The following is a 21,312-nucleotide window of genomic DNA, read 5'->3' on the forward strand; positions in this document are numbered from 1 at the left end:
ACTTCGACAGACACTAAAGCTTTAAATACCTTCTCTTTCAGGTCATTGTCCTTCTGAACTCATTGGGCTCACATTGTATTTACTCACAGACCTTAGCAGCAACAACAACAAAAAAAGTAAAAACCAGCCTCACTGACCTAAGGAAGCTCAGTGAAGCGTTGGCATGTTTCTGCACCAGACTGCAAGTGAGCACCAACCGCTACAGCTTTATCTTGGTACAAGACTGCTGACTGCTTCAATTAAAGTATTTACATTCTTCTTCATTTAGACACCTCCTGCAGCCCCATCCAGTACAGCAGACGAGCACTTCTGACAGTTGCTACTCATACCCCAACACCTCTTCCCCGGCCTTCGGGGAGGCGTACAGTGAGTGGAATGCAATTTTCATCCAATTATATATTCCCACTTCTTTTACAGATCTGTGAAAACAACCAGCTTCCCTGAGCATTCATGTCTTTGCCTGAATAATAAAGCTAACCAGCTAGCTACTTTGCAGGTGGATTAATCAATACTGGTGCATACACCATGAAGCATACATTAATGCATGGGACAAAAATAATCTGACAACAGTGCCCTGACCTTAACTCCTTCAGGTCCTGCTCAGCAGCCACCCCATCGCAGTGTTGCAGGCTATCAACTGTTTCACGGACAGATGCACGTTTCAGGTACCTTTTATTTTGCTCTTACTCCAGCACACAAGGTTGCTAACGTATAACGAGCTGCCAGACTGCAGCCTGCCCCCCAGACCAGGCACAACGCCAGGCCCTCCGCCCTCAGCCCGCGTGGCCAAGGCTCCCTGGCCATGGACTGGTGCCTGCCCAGAGCTACAGGGCAGTGGGTGCCGCTGCTGGTGGTGGCGGTGGTGGCCAGTGGTCCCCTGCCCAGCTCTTCCTCCAGCTGGCCCAGCGAGCCAGACACAAAAGCACGCACACAGCGTTAACCACAGGCAAGAGAGAGACGGCCGATCCCAGGGCGCTGAGGGAAGACACCATTGGTGTGGAAGAGATACTGAGCAGATTATCAACCATGCCGCACCCACACAGGCAGCCCAAGACTAAGGAGAGACACACCATCTCTGTCACCGAGGAAAGGCACACTTACCGCGCTGGGTGGCTGCCTTCCGCTGGCTGCAGGCCAGGCCCCACCGGAGCACAGGGCCCTTCCACCCCCAAAGCCCTGCCCCGCAGCTGGGCTCCTGCACTGGCAGGCCCCAGGGCACCAATCCCCCGAGGCGGGTCTAAGCTGCCCCAACCCCCTGAGCCGCCCCAACCCCCAAGGCAGGCCTGAGCCACCCCAAGGAGCCACAGCTGTGGCCACCAGCCCCGCACCTGGGCAGCAGGCATCAGCCCTGGCCATGCCCTGGGCCCCTCTTGCCCTCTTCCCCACAGGCATCCAGCCCCTGCCCCGAGTAACTGAATGATTTCTTGAAGTACAAACACCTTAGGAGTCTTTAAAATGGCTCATGCAAAGCACTCATGCTCATGGAAAGCAAGCAGTCAAGAGCAACCCTCTCCCATGCGCAAGCAAGCAGTGTTTTCTCCCATTCTCCTCCCTCAGGTGTTGCTCGTAAACTAAACGCAGGCAGCAGACATTTATAACACCACCCTGCCACACCGCCGTCGGAATGCACCCAGAGCACAGAAATTCAAAATACAACTCTGTTTGTGCAATACACTTTTATTTTTACTTTATTTTTTTAACCTTTGCAGTCATCTTGGAGTAATCATCATGTAAACAGTAGGATGGGATGGGATTACATTGAGTCGTACGCAAATGGCTCTAGAACACCTCAACGATTATGACAAGGCATTATAAATAACTTCTCTTAATAATATATATTTGCCATTTTCAGTACATTAAAGAGCTGCCGCTTAACTAGGATTAGCTAGGAAGTAGTTTAAATTGTAACCTCCAAGAAACACGTCTCCAAATTTGACAGTCTTTTGCAGGTTCGCTAGCTCCATAACATGTCTGTCACAGGTTAAGCTTAAGACTACTTGGATCAGAAGTGTTTTCTTTGTGTCAGTTTTACTTGATCATTGCACAAAGCCCTATTATTTTCACTCCACCTTGGTATTTTGCAGAACTTCAAGTAAAGCTTCAGTTCCGTTCTTCAAGTTTTTATCACCTGTATGAAACCGGTTTCTATCATTAAGAGTAAGTCAGATCAGAGACGGACACAGTAAGCAGTCTACCTTAACGACAACAGTTCAAAGTAGTTCTAGCTCATAGACTCCCCAATAAAGCATAGTCAAAATACTCTAACACCTTTGCTACTGTATATCCTCCTCCTCTCTCAGATAACTATATATATATTTATGTATATTGTACCATATGTATGGTACTTCTAGAAAATGGAGATTATTTATTTAAGCAGCCTCAGGCACATTCTTCAAACATTAATGTCTGCAAGGCACCTCCCACTCCCTTGACAATCAGTTGGTGGACTGGTTTTTAGACACATAACCAACAAAAGCTTGCTAATGCCTAATTAATTAATTTCAAAACAACCCCATAAATTACCAAATATTTCAAAGATATACCTGAAACTTTTTTAAATAATGGGAGATTAACTGCAAATAGCACAGAATCAAGTCAAATAATTTTCTTATTACTAGGATGTGTAATGCATAAATATATGAAAAATAAAATTCACAGTCAGTTTTAAATCTAGAATTCAAGTTTGGCTAATAAGTCTTAACTTTTATATTTATGTTAATTTCTAGATATAACAGAACAGAGGCAGTATTATCAACCACAAGTACAGGTGAAATAGTATCACTCAAAGTTTACGAAAGAAGTAAGCTTGATAGAAAATTCCTTTTATAACCAAAAAATACAGCCACCTGAGTGCATTTCCACAGGCTTTTCACTTAGGGGGAATCCAAATCAACTGCTAAGAGACATTTAGTAGCATTTTGAATGTTAGCAGCAGCAGTGTAGCTGTGGGCTTTGCTTGTTCTGACTTTGTGAATTGCTAGAGAATGAAGCAGAACTCAGCGTGTGGTGCATTAATTTTCCTTTGCATCTAAGCTGGCCTCTTCGCAATCTCCCAATTCGGCCTGGGGTCAAGGGACAGACATCAGCTGACACTTAACTGAGCAAACCCAATCAGTTTCACTTCATCGGGAATCTCGGTGCCATCACAGCCAGAGGCCTGCAAGTACAAACAGAAAGTTTAGTGTATCATGCTGCAAAGGAGGATTTGACAGCCAGGCTACAAATTTTCCCCGTATCACCTAGTCAGCAAAGAGCTTGCTTGAAGGAAAGCTTTCAGACTGCCTGGTGTACCCTCTGTCAGTGTCAGCCAATGGCATCCCTTATTTTAGCAAACTATTTTAATCAATATTAAAAATCGTGAAAAAAATACTGGGAAATGAACAGTTAAAGACCAAATTCTTTAATCCAAACTTTGCAGACTGGAGCCAAATTTGCTTTTTCATGTGAGCATGCTGTTTTCACTCATGAAGAGCAAATAACCTACATGCATAGAATCTACCTTTTACTGTTGTACTGGAGACACCAAATGTCTCATGAGTCCAGCTATCAAACCTTTCTGGAACACCAATCCACTGAATTCTTAAACATGAGACTGAAGCAGTCTACAAAGAACAAATACTAATATTTGCAAAAGGACAGCTCCCTTCTGACAGTACAATCTAGCACTTAAAATTGTATAGCTGAGATTCTTCTGTAAAGTCTGTCACTGTACAAACCAGCACAAGTATCAGTTCATTTTCCACAAATAACAGTAAGACTAGAAAACCACTTTGCTCAGGACTGAACCATTACTCTAGGTCTGTTTTAAAAATATTACACACTCTGTAGGCAAAATACTTTTACATTTTGAATATTAAACACAAAATTTGCCTCTGTAGGACAGAACTGACTACATTTTAAATAAAGTTTTTAATGCATTCTTCACCTGTGTGGTAGATAAAATAACAATACAATTGGATGAACAGTGTGTAATGGTAAATTACTTATGACAGATGCCTTCAGACTCTTTGGCATATCCCCCAACAAACTGTCAGAACAATTGGTTCACCCTGTAAAAATGCTCTTGATCCTTTTATGCATTACTAGCAGTTGAGCACTTCAGTAGAACTGGTTTGTGTATCTGCAACGCAAGGAAAAGAGCTCTCAGACTGTGCACACAAGGTGCACCAAGTGACGTTATGTACTGAGTTTTCATGACCAAAAATAAACTCACTCGATACCTGTGGAAGCATTACACCAGGCTACTCCTTCAAATTTACTTTGATCACACACAGAGGACAGAAGTTCTCTCTTCGGAGAGTATTTCACTGGTCTTATTCCACTGAAGCAGCAAGTTAAAGACTTGATATCATCACCACTGGTTACGATTAAGATATCTCAATAGTTTTTGGATTGGGAATTTACTAAGTGAATCAAGTTTGAATTTTGCACTTAAACTATCACGATAAAAAGAGTTAATATTATTAACATTATTCTACACTCTAGCTAGCTATCAATCTCCTCAAAGCCATGCTAAGTAGCATATCTAGATGCATATATATTTCTAAATGCCTTCCCTAACAATAAATGTTGTCTAATATTTAATGCACCTGGAACCTATTAACTTATATTTTGTGCTTAGCATAAGTACAACTACTATACACAAACTGCAACATAGAAGAAAAGGTCTTAGTATTTGCAATTCACCGTTTAGCGACTGAATGCATTCTTTCATTAACGTTTTTTTCCTCCCTTTTTCATATGAAAAATCCTTACATAAAATGCAAATTATGCTGCTCAATAATTTGGTGTTTCCTTGAGTGTTGCCAAGATTACTTGTGTATTAAAGCAGCCTCCTTCCCAAAGTGTGGACAGCTGGATCCTGCAGGGAAGTCGTCATTCTCTTAGCCAAGAGAACTAAGGGAGGTTTAATACTATGTATGTTCTCTAGAACGACATCACTGTAAGACCAAAGATGCACTGCCAAAAACAAATATGCAAGAGGGAGATCAAATCTTAAAGGCAGATTCATGCAGACATCTCACTTAAATAACTTTCTTTACCATTCTGGCAATAATTAAAGACAAAAATGGTTAAGACATAGGTTGCTGTCCTTTTTTCCCCAGAGATGACAATGCTTACTGTTTGAATAGAAATAATATACAACAGCCAAGTACCAGCAAAAGGAATCTGCAGGCAGTGAGATACTACCCAGATTCCCTGTCCACAAATAGTGGTAACTAATCCTAGACCAAAGAGCACTTTTCAATTGAATTCTGTGAATGGATACAGGATTAGCTACATTTAGACTCTGAATTCCCATGAAATATTTACCAACAAAATGTTGTAATAATCAAGCTGTATACAAGTGGTCTCAAATTCAGCGAGACCTTGCTAAGAGGTAATAAGGACTAAGTAGGGCACACAAACAACTGACAGGCTAGGCAACAATTCATTTAGCAACTCCACTACACAATACAGAAACAGGCAGATACAGAACAAATATTAAATTAATCCAAGGATAAGAATAAATTTGGATACTTCTGGTGGTTACGTTCTTTTCCCAGAAAGTAGGGAACTAATGCAGGAAGCGTAGGTTAAAAATATCAGGAAGAAACTTCGGTTAAAAATTAACCTCAGGTACCTAGCGAATGGAACTTACCTTGAGAAGGGACATTGATTTTGGATTGTCTGTTAATTCTGACTATGGTAGGGAGTAGGACTATAACAGCATTCACTCACTGGAACCCAATACACCATGTGACATTCACTGCATCCCAGCAATAAATCTAACCGAATCACAGAAATACCCCAACCTAAATTTTCAAGTGGATTTGTTTTCAACATATATATAAATATTAAATGGATACTATGGGATATTACATTTTGCCATCTCAAGCCTCCATTTTAAGCGTATGAACTAGAAACCCAGACTTCTACAGAGCTTCTAGAGTATCCATATATCTAAATGCTCTTGGTGAGATGCCACTGAATATACAATAAAGCTAAGTCAGATGTTTAGACATCAAGAACACAGATCAGCTGCAAAAAGAGAAGCATCAGCCTTTAAGCTATATTTAGATAGTAAGGGCCCCAGAAACAAACTAATTTGAGTTACGTGTCCTTATTCCCTCACCCCAACCGCTTCCTAAAAGAAACATGTACGTTCTGGTGATTCTACTGGACTGAAGATGAAAAATGTGTCCAAATGATTCGGTCAATTAACACTAATCAAATCTATATTTAAAAAATGACATAGGAAGAACAATCCTGAATCAATACATTATCATCAACTAGGTCACTCACTAAATATGGCTCTCTATAGCCCATCTGAAGCAGCTGCTTTTACAAACAAAGCTGTGATTCTGGAGACCTACTTATCTAACATTCAGTCTAGTCTTTCATATGTGGCTGAGTCACTCTCAACAAGGGCCGCTGAAAGCTAATTGGTAAGAGTTTGGTATTTACATAGCTAATCATTCAGTAGCTTTAGGTATGTACATTTTGCAACTTAATTTTAGCAAGAAATAGAAACAAATACAGCACATCAATTCTGAATTAAGCTTTTGCAATGTAAAGTTACTGTTATTAAATTAGATCTATCATGATAGCATCAAAATCAACCAAAATTAGGACCCATAGTCCATGGCACAAAACGCAGCACAGAAAACAGTCCCAGGCCCAAAACCAGGGTCTGATGTTGCATGTACAGAAGACAGAAAGAGGTTAGGAGGGAAAAACAGTTATGAAATATGGTGGAAGCAAGATTAACTTGCAAGTATAGATGGTCAATTGAAAGAAGGTTGAAGCAAAGAAGTAAGGAGAAGCAAGCAGTGGAGAGGGTGGCCTGCATGCAAGAAAAATGGTGGCAGGTGTTGGAAAAAAAGCGGGATTGCAACAAAACGTCCATTAGCAGAGGACACTTCAGCCAGGGCAGAGCTGACCTAACAACTACAGTTTTGTCTGCTTTACTTGTTTCTGCAATTCTTCCCAGGGGTTTTCTCCCTGTAGTTTCTCATGTAAACCTCAGAACTAATGTGAATCAATCTCCTTCCCGCTGCACAGGTATAGAGCTGAGTGACTGTACATATCCTTAATGTCCTGTCAAAATACATTATCACCTTATCGTCAACACGTTTATTTGGCAAAATAGCTGTAAATGAGATAAAATCCAGACTCTGTTTGAATACTGGGACAATTAGTTAGTTTCTTCCCTTCGTACTTTTACTTACCAACTTAAAAGTCAATGTTTTCAAGGCCTTTGGATCATCTACTATCTTCTGTAAGTTAGCAGCAACTGTGAAAGTATGAAAAAAATGATTTACAGAAATTGCACTCAACATGACATCAAGCCTCATGTTGAATCTTCTACTTAATTCTACATACATACATGTCTGTAAATTACCATTCAATTCATTTAATCACTCTCTAGCTGTCATCTGAAAGTCAGAGGGCAGCTGGGCTGCCATAAATCCTGCCTCCTTTCTTTTGCAGTCACTGATACTTTGTGACTATGTGTACTGATTCAGGGGAAAAATCTGCCTGAAAACCAAATGATAGAAAAAAATAGCTACTAATTTTCAGCTTAGTCTATTCCATAAATTTGTTTAACAATTACACAAATGCAAGCGCAAGGAGAATAGGAGAATCAGGCAGCCAAGGATAAGCTGATGGCTGTCATCATTTATACCATGTTTCTACTATAGACAAGGCCGCCACCGGCACAAGTTTCTAAGAGAAGGCTGAGCTCACTGGTCCCTCTGTTTCTCTCGGCTGTATATGTGTTCTTCCATCCTTTTTCTGCACTTTTATTAGTACCCACCCAGACTCTTGGTGATCTGTTACACCTCATTGCATCAAAAGAAAAATGAGCAAAAATAAGAGAGTGGTACAAAAGGAGCTAACCTTCAAAACTGCTCTCGCAGTAAGCATGACCGAGATGTGTGATGTAACAGCAATAAACAGTTTACCTAGACCTACAGAGCCACTGTCCAGACAAGGAAGCTGTATTTACTCCTTGAAAACAGAGAAGGAGGCAGGAAAATAATAAACTCTTTTTCTATCAAAACATCTAAGTCACACTTCTGATTGGTCAATTTGTTAATATTGCTACCATTAATCTTGACCAAAAAGACTCTTTGCTTTCAACTTTGTACCTTTAGTAAACTTGCTCCCCAGCTTTGCACAGTCACAGATTCTGAGCTCACTCAGATCAAATCATTGAGAGCCTTTGTTCAAGACTGACTTAGGAGCACAAGATGTCATCAACAGGACATTAGCACTAGATAAAGACTCCACACTTGGCAGAGCTATTTAGACAAGATTCTAAAAAGGAAATAAACAGGGATTAAGTATCAGACATTTCTTAGTATACTGAGTAGGTAAGTACCATACAGCAGAGATCCAAGAAACCAGATGTTCTCCATAAATAATACTTTCCACAGATGTCATAAGGTGGAAGACAAACAGCAAACACTTGCATGTTCAATGTTCTGCTGCTACAGACTCAGATTCCTACTTTCTCCATCTTCTAACATCACAATGATAAAATTTTCACTCCTAATGTGCCTGATAGGGGGACCTTATTGCTCTCTTCAACTCCCTGAAAGGAGGTTGTAGTGAGGCAGGTGTCGGTCTCTTCTCCCAACTAACCAATGATAGGACAAGAGGCAAAGGCCTCAAGTTGCGTCAGCGGAGGTTTAGGTTGGATATTGGGAAAAATTTCTTTACTGAAAGAGTGGTCAGGCATTGGAACAGGCTGCCCAGGGAGGTGGTTGAGTCACCATCCCTAGAGGTGTTCAAAAAACGTGTAGATGTGGCACTTTGGGATATGGTTTAGTAGGCATGGTAGTGTTGTGCTGATGGTTGGACTTGATCTTAGAGGTCTTTTCCAACCTATGATTCTATGATAATCTTCTTTGTTCTAGTCATTACAAACAGTTTTTATTTTAATCGCACAATTCACTTCCACAAACAATAAGTCAATTTTATTGCGATACCTCCTGCCTGACAAAATACATGCAAATATGCATAATGCTTTTCATTACAATTAATACTTAGAACTTCATACACAGGCAAAGAAGGAGCCTCATAGCTCCTGAAACCAGGATAAAATAGCTTCAATTTTGTATGTTTTAAAAATCTGTAAAATAGGATCAGGCACTCAAGAGCAGCTCTGGCTCATCCAAATCTCCGTAAAACATATCTAAAATAAAAATGAAGTAACAAATTCTCCAGCTCGTGTTAGCTGGCTTCACTGAAATGGAGACACAGTGCTACAAAAACAGATAGGAGCTGGGTCCTAAACCCAAATTTCTAACTTCACCTATTATAAAATGTTACAAAATGATGAGCTCCAAATGCACCCTCCCCTCCTCTTCAAGAAGGGCAGCCTTTCATGTAATGCTGAGCAGCTGTTGAATGACTAAAGCAAGGCTGCATGCTGCTGGGCTATTTCGCCTGAATGCAAAAACTTCCAGCTGCCCTTAGGCAAAGCTACCGGCAAAGTTACTATTCCTGCACTTGCCAACAGCAGCCCATTATCAGCAAGTGTGTTAATGAACTATCCTATGGTGGAAAGCAGCACTGAGGACTTAATGAGTAGAATCAAAATCTTAAAAAACCCCAGCCTTCCTGCTGATTCTTTATGAGGGAAGAAATCAAAATTTTCAAAGCAAAAATAGCAAAAGATAAACTAGCAATATGTGTAAATAGTTAATTCTAACTACTTTTTTCTGTTAATTAAACACCATAATAGGAAGGAGTGATACCAGTCTTCAAGAAAGCCTCTTTTCAAAGAACAGTGCTCACGAAAAGGCTACAGGGACACACTTCTCTTTGTTCACTTGTCTTTACTTTTAATAAGAACACAAGCCAAAAACTTTTGCATATATGCTAGAGAAACATCTAAAGCAAGCATATGAAATATGCTTTATTTTTGCTTCTCTGATGAGCCATAACTGGAGTGGGACATGTTTAATCAAACAGAAGTTTAGGGGGATTTAAGGGAGTAATGCCAGATGTTTTCAGGCTATGCTTGAAAATGAGAAAGCAGACCTGCAAAGAGTCCATAATTTTTAAATACGTTTACATAAAAAATAGTCACACCTGCAGTTTCCTACAGAGAGATCTTTTCAATTTCAATTATACGCATTCAGCATTTTTCAAGGTAAAACTAGCGTTTCACCTGTGACTTTTAGTGTTCTGTGTTTTACATTTTCTGGTCTTTACAGAATGACAGTAAAAATAATTTTGCGAAAATAATGTCATTAGTCCCATTCAATCAAGCCGCTGTGAATGCAAAGCCCCCCAAAGGCCTGCTCTTTCTGCAATACCTGAAAGTGTAAGTAATTAACATCAACTAAGAATGAAATATGTGTGCATAATTGCCTAGCAAAACCATACAGTCCTGTTGGTATCTTTTTCATTTTTCTAACTTCTTGGGTTTGTTTTGCTAGGCATTGTCGTTACTTAGACTGCAAGGCCAACAATTAGAGCCAACTATCTGAATTCTGATATCTAAGTCTGCGTTTCAAGAAACTACTTAAAATATGGTTCATCTTTTTCAGGGATGAGACAATCATTATTCTTTCCACTTTAGTACAAGCCAAAGGTTCTAGGACCTCAGTAAGTACATAGCATGTCTCTCTGCACCTAAACACATTGAAGATTTGGGCTCAACTGGTAACTGGAAACTTTTGGGGCCCGATATAGTCAGCTGTGAAAAACAGCAGTAACCAACGAGCTGCAGGTGTCCATGGCATCTCTAGTTTCCTTAACACCCTTTAGAAACAGAGCCCCTAGCACAAGCAGCAGAAGCCATCCAAGCAGTTGGAATTCCTTCCTGAAAGCCAGCCTGCAGTGCTTTCCAATTATTTCTCCAGAAAGTTTGGAGATCCCACCTTAACTACGGTAAAGACATCCTCAGAATTACAAGTAGAACAACATACTCTAGAGTGGAATACTCATCCTACTTTCAATGCAATTAAAATAAGCTATCAGTTGCATTAAATATAACTGACTTACCACTCTTACAAATACACTTCTAAAAATTTAGGACTATTATGAAGCCTACACAGTTTGGACCAGTAAGTATGCAAAGTCTCCTGAAAGACACCCAGAAATTCATGCCAGACATACGCTCACAACAGTAAACCATGTTCTCGCATCCATGCTGCTACTGTTCAGCTCTATTCAGAATTACTGATTGCATCAGGTAAGAAAGAAAAACAATCACTTTTAAGTGGAACCGCTGTTAGGTTTTACTGATTAACATCTCCCCCAGCTACTACATTTAGTCTCTTTTCATCAAGGAAAATGATTTACTAGGTCAAGACTCACTAACCTTCCTAGTACAGTTCACGTACAAAGTTTTAATTTTGCTTAAATACAAAAAATAAGCCTAAAGTTTCTAAATGCAGATGAACCCAACCACATCTGCAAACACTAGGGAGGAAAATAACCATTCCACTCTCACCACCTCTCCCTCCCTCATGCTCCCAACAAATCTTCTATTGCAAGTCAGTGAACAGTGTCAATTTAATACAGCAATGCTCTCCCTCAAGTAGAAAAGAGTTTCGCATTAGGAGCTTCTAGAGAGGTAGGAATCGTTCTCTCCACTGATACTTAAATTATTTGGAAAAGTGGACAGCGTTGTAAAATATATGTCTCTGGATGCTAGTTTACACCTTATCTCTAAGTTAAGTATAGGACAGTTCCTATTGACAAAGCCATTTTTCTTTGAAGTACTCTTGAGTGATGCCTTGGATGTTGTACTTCTGAAATTCATAGCAGCATGCAGCACTAATTGACAATTTCAAATCCTGTTGGGAATTCACTGCTTCTACAAGTCTGGATATATTAGACTCAATTTTATTTTGCAGAGTGTTTTCTCAAGATGTTATGGCCATGCTCCTATAAAAGTCAGAAGAAGAAACATGAACAAGATAACTGCAGGAAAAAATTAAGCGGTGATGGAAAAACCTTTGCTGGCAGCAACCTCAAGTAAATAGAGTATACTTCAAAATCATGCCTTGGAGCAAAAGCCCTCTTCAAACGTTAGCAGCAGTTAGCACAACAGGCTTTTTGTTGTTTACAGCAATAAATGAGGTGCCATTCCGCTTTCTTCAAAAGTCTTCTGAAGAACATATAATCAACCTATGTACCACAAATCATTCCACGTTCTTTTGCAGGTTTTGCTCAGTGATGAATGGTGGTACCACTCCGTCAAAATAAGTGTCTGCACTTGCAGAACATGCAATAGGATAAAAGGTCAAACCCAGCACATAAATATATACAACACAGGCTGCTAATTGCAGATGTAATAAACAAAAAAATCCCACACAACTACAGTCCTCTAGCATGCATATTTATGTAGAATATACCACAAATCACTCTTTGCTATATGACAATTTTGGCCAACCACATCAGTTATAATTTTTAAATAAGTGATCAATATAAGCTGAGGTAACAAAACAAAAAAGGACATCTTCAAGATCACAAAAAAATACAAGAGAATAACATTCTTTGGGCAGTCTCAAATAGCTGTTTTGCTCCTGTAATGTGACAGGACTCTGCCTGGTTATTTAAAATTCTTAACACAGCACGAAATCTAACCCTAATGGCTTCTGAACAGGGAAAACTTCTAGAAAAGTTAAAATTAATGAGACAGTAAATAAAGCTATATGAAGTACAGTAGAACTATTTCCAGTACAATGCCGACCCAGCCAACTGAGCCTGAGCCATCTGGCATAAACACAGACACAAGCAGAATCTCAAGCTTGAGATGAGATTTCTGGGGAGCTATCTAAAGGATAATGACTCATCTGCATTTCCACTTTGAAAAGAGTGGATGGGGAACCTCTGGCAGCATGCTTAGGTCCAACAGTTTGCAAAGCTATTGCATATTGTAATCCTGAAATTCAGATATGAGGAAAGGGAAAATGTTATTCAGGCACAAAATTACTGTCACAAAAAACCCTGAAAAATTATAAGCTCTAAGAAAATGAAAAATATTTTTAATAAGTGAAAAGTGAAATAATTTTTATGTAGTCCAAAATTCCAAAAAGAAATAGCCATCTTCAGCTGTTCCCTACTTCATCAACAGTATTGCTGTTAGAGAGGCCAAACTCAAAGCTCCACAGATTTATTGCCTTTCCTGCTGATTGTTTCAAATATTACCTCTTCCCCAAGTGTAGGCAGTTATGTTGCTATTTTCATCTGATACATGGAGTTCTACATAATTAACTGCCTTGGGAGTCTGCTGACGTGAGGATTAATGCTGTATTGTGTCCTGTACGGGTCTCAGGAAGCAGGATGCCTGAGTGACAGGGAATACTTTTCAGCAGTTACCACTACTGAAAATCCAGTTGCTGGTAGGGCTTTCGTCCAGCGGGCTGAATTTATTATGCACACTCTTGAGGCTGTTTCACATATTGCAAGAGGTTCACTGCAATATATATACTCATTATATTTCATACTACACAGTGGTTTTCACGCATTTGCAAGTTCACAACAAAATCAAAACTAAGTTTTAAACCCTAGCTAGCACTGGATTATAGTACGTTATGCAAACAACCAAAGCAATCAACCTTTAGAGCCTTTGGTAACAATTCCTCCAGATCTCTGACTTTCTCATTATTATCTAATATTATCTAATAGCTCATGAACTGTCTGCATGAAAGATTAAAAGGCTTTTCCAAGAGAGGTCAAAAAGGTCTTTTAAGTGTAGTGTGATTCCATTAGTTCGCCCATTCAGAATTCTAATCATAAATTCTCTTTTGTTTATGTTGCTTCAGAACAGTAGCAAGGGAAATATTAAAGCATTTTGAGATCTGTGATGGCTAACTAACAAGTGTTTATAGCTAGAGGATTGCAAGGAGCTAGACAGGATTCTCATAAAAAAAGAAATAAAAGAAAATAGAAAGATCAACAGCAAGCCTGGCTTCTCTTCCGAGGAACAGGATAAGGCAGAAACATTAAAAACATTTAGAAATGTATTATTTATGAAGAGGCTGTCATTAGGAATTTATCAAAGGGAGATTAAGGCTCACAAATTTGCCTGAATTCTCAAAGTACACTGCTGAATCAGTACATTTAGATAAAGACGAGGAAACTATCTCCATTTCAACATTTGATACTTTTAACAGCCAACAGCTTGATTTGCAGCCTCACAATCAGAAAACACAGCTCGAAGAGGACAGCTACAGGAAAAGCAAAGGCCAAAGCAGTTCTCTGTCAAAAGCAACACTGGCAGACTGAAAAAGGTCTCCTACCACAACCTTATGAACAGGATGACAATTCCACAGCGCAATTCCCACAGCTTAAAGTAATTATTAAAACCACTTGAGCCCTGTGGTTTGTATGGGTTCTGAGGCCAAATATTGTAAACATGGTAAAGCCCAGAACGTATGCTGTTTCATGGGTGTATAAAGTACCAGGCACGAAGAAGAACCGTAGCAAACAAAACCATCCTCACCTTCCAAAGAACAGCCCAACACACAGCAATAGTAAAGAAAGGAGGGAGGCAATACCTCAAATTACACACAGAACACTCATAGGCACACAGTGGGCTACCTCTATTGAGTACTAAAATCTGTGCGGATTTAACTTAGGTTTTAATCCACTTATTCTATACAGACAACCAAGGTTTAGGCTAGTTCACATCTTTTTAGACATTTTTAAGGTCATTAAATAGCAGTTTGGCATCAGGGTATCTTGTTCCAAAAAAGAGGGGGCAGGGAAAGTGGGACCAAAGCTTTAACAACTAACCAGTTATGCTGTGTTATTCAGGAGCGGAACAGGCAAAGGCACGGAACAAACAACAGGGACACATGTTCCCGACTGACCTCTACAGACAAATAAGGACCTTAAATATTTATCCTTGCTCAGACTGAAAAAATAGAAGAGCTTATGGAATAACAGTAGACCTCAAATGTCTTCACACTAGGATCCAATAACATGGGATATTAATACCCAGGGGTCACAGACAAAAATTGGAAAACTGACAATAAAATAATACACAAGATTCCGTTTTTCTTTAGGGAGGTGATGGAAAAATTCCCACCCAACAGAAGTGGTATACTTTATGAAACAGGCACACTGTATCAAAATGGAAAATGAAATAGGTCAGTTCTTGAAATCTACCTATTGCAACTCCAATAACATATTATTCAACTCTCAAATTCTCAATTATTTAGTATGGGTATCTGATCCCAAGTAATGTTTTACATGCTACAATCTGTGAGGGAAAAGATAAAAAGACTTAAATTGTGATAACTGTTTTTATTGATTAAATTAAAATATTAATGCAACTGGCAAACTGTACCGTTTCCCAGAAACTTGTGAAAAAATAGAAGGTTGATATTTCAGATTGATTTTTTTTTCCTCCAGACTGTGTGAAAAACACTTAGGCAAACAACGGCACATTTAAAGTGTTATAAAAAGGTAAGTAGAATATATTTGGACACTTAAATGCTTATCTATTTCAGACCTTGATTCTGCATGTGTTGAAAGGGGTAGATTATCCAGGAAGAGTATATACAGATTTCACAATTTCCCCTTCATTTTGAGAAAAGCATTTTGATGATCCTGAGCAGTCTAAACCTGTCACGTCTCAAACAAGCATTAAAAACAAAAATTTAGACCTGCTGCCCAACATTGCTAGTAGGGATATTTAACAAGCCTGAGATATTACAATAAATTGTGCTCATAAATTTGCTATACAAAAGAATGAGTCAGAGTACAAGGTTGAAAAAATCATTTGCCAGTGACTGAATGTAGAAAGCAAGTGCTCGCTTTCAGAAGACAAAGGTTTTGATAACAGTTTGAGAGTCATCCAGGTATTGAAGACAGCTCTAACAAATACCTTCATCATGCTGGATTAGAGGTGAAATGTAGGTCTGTACAGAAATAAGGCAGGTCACATTCTGCTATGCATATTGTTACTTGGTAATCTCCTCTCCCCATCAGATGTTCCCAACTCCTCCTGTCCTGAGTTCTGCTATGAATTATAGATATTGTTCTGACAAAACTATTAAGAAGATGAAATAGCAGTCAGGCTACTTCAAGACCTTGCATCTGAAACTTGAAACAAGGAAAAATGTATTTAGAAAAGACTCCCTGATGTGTAGGAGTTAGGTTCTGAAATAGACTACCTCTAGTTTGAAGAACCTCAATAAATCGTTGTTTTGACACACTAACCGCTTGCAGAGAAGTGAATGCCAAGGAAACAAATAACAGCAACTAAATTACTATTGAAAAGAGGAACATTACTTACACTGCTGTCTTTGCAATTTCTGATTCAAATACACAGTTTTGGTTTTGTTTTTTTTTTTTTAAACTAGAAAGGAAAGACCTTAAAACTACCATTCAGACCTAGAAGGGCAGGGAACATGCTTCAGGCCTAAGAGTTCATCACCTACCATATCAGGTAAAACCCAAACTAATCCCACTAATAAACAGATGGATTTATTCTCCATTTACACAGTTAAGTAGGAACTGATGGACTGCATGCTGATGAACTGTCTCTGAAGGCAACTACCAATTCTACCTTTTTTTTTTTTCTCCCCTTAAAGTAACCAAAAATTATTATTTACTTGATTATGGCTATTATGATACATGAATACACATATATGTGTAGAGAATAATTTGCACATTTTGAAAATATCTTACACCATGTATTTATAGTTCTGCCACAACCACCATTACAGCAGCAGTGATTATTCACCTAACACAATATTGTTTTTTTCACCTTGAACCTCTAAGTTTCCACCACACTGAAAATACAGCAAGGTGGGAACTTGCATGAAACCAGCCATTTTCACACAACATACTTTCTCAAGTGCACCTTTTACGTACAACGCACATAACTAAAATAACTTTGAAGGCACAATTAGATGCAAAGCTTGATTACCTGCGGGTGTACCTCAAGCTTGCAGAACTCCCAGCAGTCTAGTCTTTATGAGTCACCCTTCAATGCACTAGCTCCAAATGAGCCAGATGTGTTGAAATATTTAAGTCCTTAGTTAAACCCTGGGGATTTTAGAGATATTCTCCTATCTGCAATACATGTGCGTATCTTGCCAAAGAGATATGGAGTTCTGTGCACACATTGAAGGCATAGGAGTTTTTAAAAAATGCCTTAAAATACAGTCAGGTTTTCATTAAATCTATACATTTCCTTTCTGGATAATACATTAAAAAGTACATACAAAGTTTTTACTCTATCATTTGAAATTAGTTGTTGGGGTCTACAAAGGCATTTTCTCATTAGAAAGTTTATGGGTACATTGAGCTTTGGAACATATAAATATGTGATACGCTTAACTAAAAATTCAGTTATTTCACTCAGTTTGAACAAGAATGAAGAGACACCAGAAAAAACAAAACTTCCAACAAATTCCCTCAAAGATTACAAAAACCAGTGCATCTCCAAACATTACTGATACCAAGTGACAAACCTGTGGTGCCTTCAAATGGTAGTGCTATCCAAGTCACCTACCTATTGCAACACTACTGCTCTTTGAGGACATCAATCAGTGCAATATGTTTTCTACTCGGGCAGCACTATCCCATTTTCTGATTACGGTAAAATGATAAGCTGGAATTAGTTGAACAAAAGGCATCACCTCATTCAGTTTCAAAGATGAGTAATCTAACAAGACAGCAAAGTAAACTACGTATAAGCAAATGCAGAGCAAAACCAAGGAAAGCAAAAGGATATTCACTGTGTAACCGTGGCTCTTGTATCAACTGGCTTATCAGTGCCACTACGAGTTAGGATGCTGTTACACACAATATAGTAACAAACCGGGCTTCTGCTTTTTCATCTTTCCATTTTAGTATGAAAGTACCTTCAGCATCAGCAGACACAATACTTTAAGACAGTCCACTGTTTCAACTTCAAATGCTTTAATACTGTGGTTAATTGGGAACTATACACATTACTTATTGTTTAACATTTTTTTAACCTCCCTTGAAATAACGTCATTTGGGATTTGGTCAGATATATGTGCTCTGCACTTATGGCCAAACAACCCATACATAGCCATATTTTTTTATTATTATTCTAGATGCCAATTTAAGTCCTGTCCGCTTACCACCATAACCACACCAAATAAAAAGGCTATTCTGCATCCCCCTCCAAGCCCCCCCCAAAATTATTCAACAACCCCAAAACCCTTAAACTACTATGGCATCTATTGTATTCACACTTCTAAGAAAATATTTAAGATGTTGATGAAAAAAGCTTGTTACTTTCAAAATATGATCTCATTTCAAGATATGATCTATTGGCTTTTCAGCTGGTTCTTCTAAACACATTAGGCCTTTCAGCAGGAAGCTTTTGTTTTGACTGACTAAAAGCTGTTCCTCTGGTTACTAAGTGAATACCTGCATCTGGCTCCAACATCAAAGACAGATATCCATTTACCAGTAGTTAATGTCTGGTGTATTTAAATGTGAAGGTACATCTTTCATGATGCTCAAGGTATTCAGAGATACTTTTTGACAAAAATACCTTAAAAGGTACATTAACATAGTGAAGGGCACATTTCTTGATTGCATGGATATCAAGGCTTTTATTTAAGCAGTACTGAGGAAGGCAAGGGTGTTTTTTTTAATATACTGCAATTTAGCAACTGTAAATACACCTTTAGGTTCTGAAATTTAAGCAAGGCCTCTAGAAGATTAAGTACAGCCTAAGGCTTTGCTGAGATTATATGCATATTGTATACACCAGTCAAGAAAGACTGCAACTATGTGGTTTTCAACAGAACTGACTGTTGATAGGATTTGAGTTTCATTTATGGTATCAAAAATACAATAAAGCATTACTAGATGAGTGTTTACTAGCCAATATACATATATAGCATATACACACAGAGACATATTTAATCTCAAAATGTATTTTGAAAATATTCCAGATCTTTCCCACGATTTAACATAGCTATTTTGGGTACTGCATAAAAATACCTCCTCAGCTAGATACCAATGCCTACATATAAGCTCCAAGATTCATTCACCTCTGCAAACACAAACTCTATTCTGCTTTTCAATGAAATTCTCTGCACTGATTCCCTTGATCTAGGCACCCCCTGTGAAACAATGCTACTGTCAATAAGAACAGAAACCAGTCAATCATAGCCAGAACTGAACATGCAAGATGGGATTTTTGCTTCTCTGCAGAACAGGTAGCTGAACGTATTGCTTATCAGAATGGAAATCTTCCTGGGAAGCCTGTGTTAAGTGAAGCAAATCCAGCAAGACTCCAAAGGTGAGGCGTGGTGATGCTTAGCAGCAGATTTTATAAACTTACACATTAGCTGGCCCCTACTAACAGCTTCAGCTCACGTACGCCACAGCCATTCTTTCCACAACAGCTTGTGCTGAAAGTGTCCTTTCAGAAAATCAGCTGTTAGGCCAACAAATTGTTGCGTACAACATAAGCACAGGTATTTTCACCTTTCTTTTTTCTCCCAGCCTCGACACATCCCAACATACATTAAGAGAAACTACAGGAACAACTTTTATGACAGTATCTCAGAACTTCGTTTTCATGCATGTTATAAGGGCTGAATTTCTGCATGCTTCAGCTGAAAAGTGAAAGGTAATTTATCAGCTGCTTTCAGTCTGGAAGCTAATGGAATCAGTTCTTGGTGACGAAGGTTAACCAACCTCGTCTATACTATTCCCCTCCTCCTACACAGGAAGATTTTAAACCTTTTAATTTCGAGTGAACAAGGTGGCAAAATCATTTTACATGGAAAATAAGTTTTGTAAGCTGATTTATATTTTCAGCACCATCTGCTCTCTAATATGACCTATTGCTTTTAACTAAGGGACTGAAATATTTCTTAGGACTGCATTGCTACATTGCAATTCTGAAATTTCCAATATCTAGTTGCATGCAAGCTGTTTTATTCCATGCCCATACAACATTTAGCCAGTTTTCCCCACAGCAAATCACAAACATACTGTAACTTAAGTCCAACTTTAGTTTTTTTTAATTAAAAGTAAAATTGCACTTAGCAGAACTTGTATTTCAGTAAAACATGAAATTTGAAGTAATTTTCTAGGAAGATAACAATGTCCAAATATATCTGAAAACTTCAACAACTTCACGGATGAAGCAGACACAAGTGAAAATTACAGTACAAAGTCATGCAAGAATTTGTGTCTGTGGAACTGGAGGCAAGTTATATCATCGCAGAAAAATGAACATATAAACTGATTATAATTAATGAAATTAAATTCAAACTGAATGCTTTCATTATATACAAGAAATTTTATTTCCTTACTTTTTAAAAATACCACAATAAAAAGACAAACAAGAAAGAACAGAAAGGACCATCATCGTAGTGCTAAAAAATCAAAGTCTGATGCAATTCAAAGCAGGAAGTAAGCAAGGAAATAAACTTTTACTATTAACTAGACAGTGTCTCTAACTAAGCCTGCTAGGGAAAACTTTACTTATTTAAATATTTGTGCTTCTACAAGTTACAAAGTCCCATCACCAAAGTCATGAGTGATATCTATCTTCATCTGCCTTTCCCCATCACTCCCCCCTGAAAGATGGTAACAAATCCCATTCACGGTGCCATTTCCATAGAAATACTGGCACTCTGCATTGGAAGAGAAGTTTGCAGCAACGAGAAAAGGGAGGAGCGAAGAAGGGAACAGGGGTCTCACTGGGTTGCAGCAGGACTTGCCCTGAGCATCACCAGCCGTGACTGACTTCTGCACAACACAGAGTGCCAGCTGGCTGCGCAGGCAGGTGGGATAGACAACAGATAACAATTCTTCTCTTAGCCAGAAAAACATTACTTATTTATTATTTCTAAATGAAGTAAGGTATCTTGTGGCAATGAAAATTCTAACAAAAACATCATCAGCTGTATGGTAATGACATTTTTCATACTGGATGTTTAAAAGGCAACAAACTAAGCGCAAGCTACCCCTCTCCCCTGAACCCTCATTGTAACAGCACAAAAAAAAGTGACTTTAAGTGAAGAGTGCCTGCTAGCCCGTACCATCCACTAACCTCCTCTAAATACTTTTCCTTTAGAAATTAAAATAAAAGCATAGGTAGGGCTTTTGTTTCTTATATGAGCCTAGAATCAACATGTCTTCTGAACATACAAAAGCAAAAAGTATTGGCTTCTCTCTGAAATACTTTAGCTACCTTACAAATGCACTGAGAATGTATTTAGATAACCTTCCAGGCAAGTCACATGAACTTACAGATTTGTAACACTCTCCATATCATTCAGGAGTTTGGTAATGATATCTGAACCAATTTATATGAACTTCTTTCATCACAACACGAAGATTGAT

General features: G+C 38.6%; 1 protein-coding gene across 3 annotated transcripts in view; it reads right to left on the minus strand.

Annotated features, from left to right (window-relative positions):
* Nucleotides 1-1,696: 1,696 nt before the first annotated feature.
* Nucleotides 1,697-21,312, minus strand: part of STK39 (serine/threonine kinase 39) — a 108,968-nt gene continuing 89,352 nt past the window's right edge. For 2 of the 3 annotated variants that reach the window (XM_075430191.1, XM_075430190.1), the window contains 2 exons: nucleotides 7,212-7,276; nucleotides 1,697-3,157 (listed from right to left, as the gene is read on the minus strand). In XM_075430191.1, the coding sequence (XP_075286306.1) occupies nucleotides 3,083-3,157; nucleotides 7,212-7,276 (140 nt within the window). In that variant the 3' untranslated portion in view covers nucleotides 1,697-3,082. The remainder of the gene's footprint in view (nucleotides 3,158-7,211; nucleotides 7,277-21,312) is intronic. The other variant, XM_075430189.1, reaches the window with a different exon arrangement.

Source organism: Opisthocomus hoazin, chromosome 9 (genome assembly GCF_030867145.1).
Source record: "Opisthocomus hoazin isolate bOpiHoa1 chromosome 9, bOpiHoa1.hap1, whole genome shotgun sequence".
NCBI classification, from domain to species: domain Eukaryota; kingdom Metazoa; phylum Chordata; class Aves; order Opisthocomiformes; family Opisthocomidae; genus Opisthocomus; species Opisthocomus hoazin.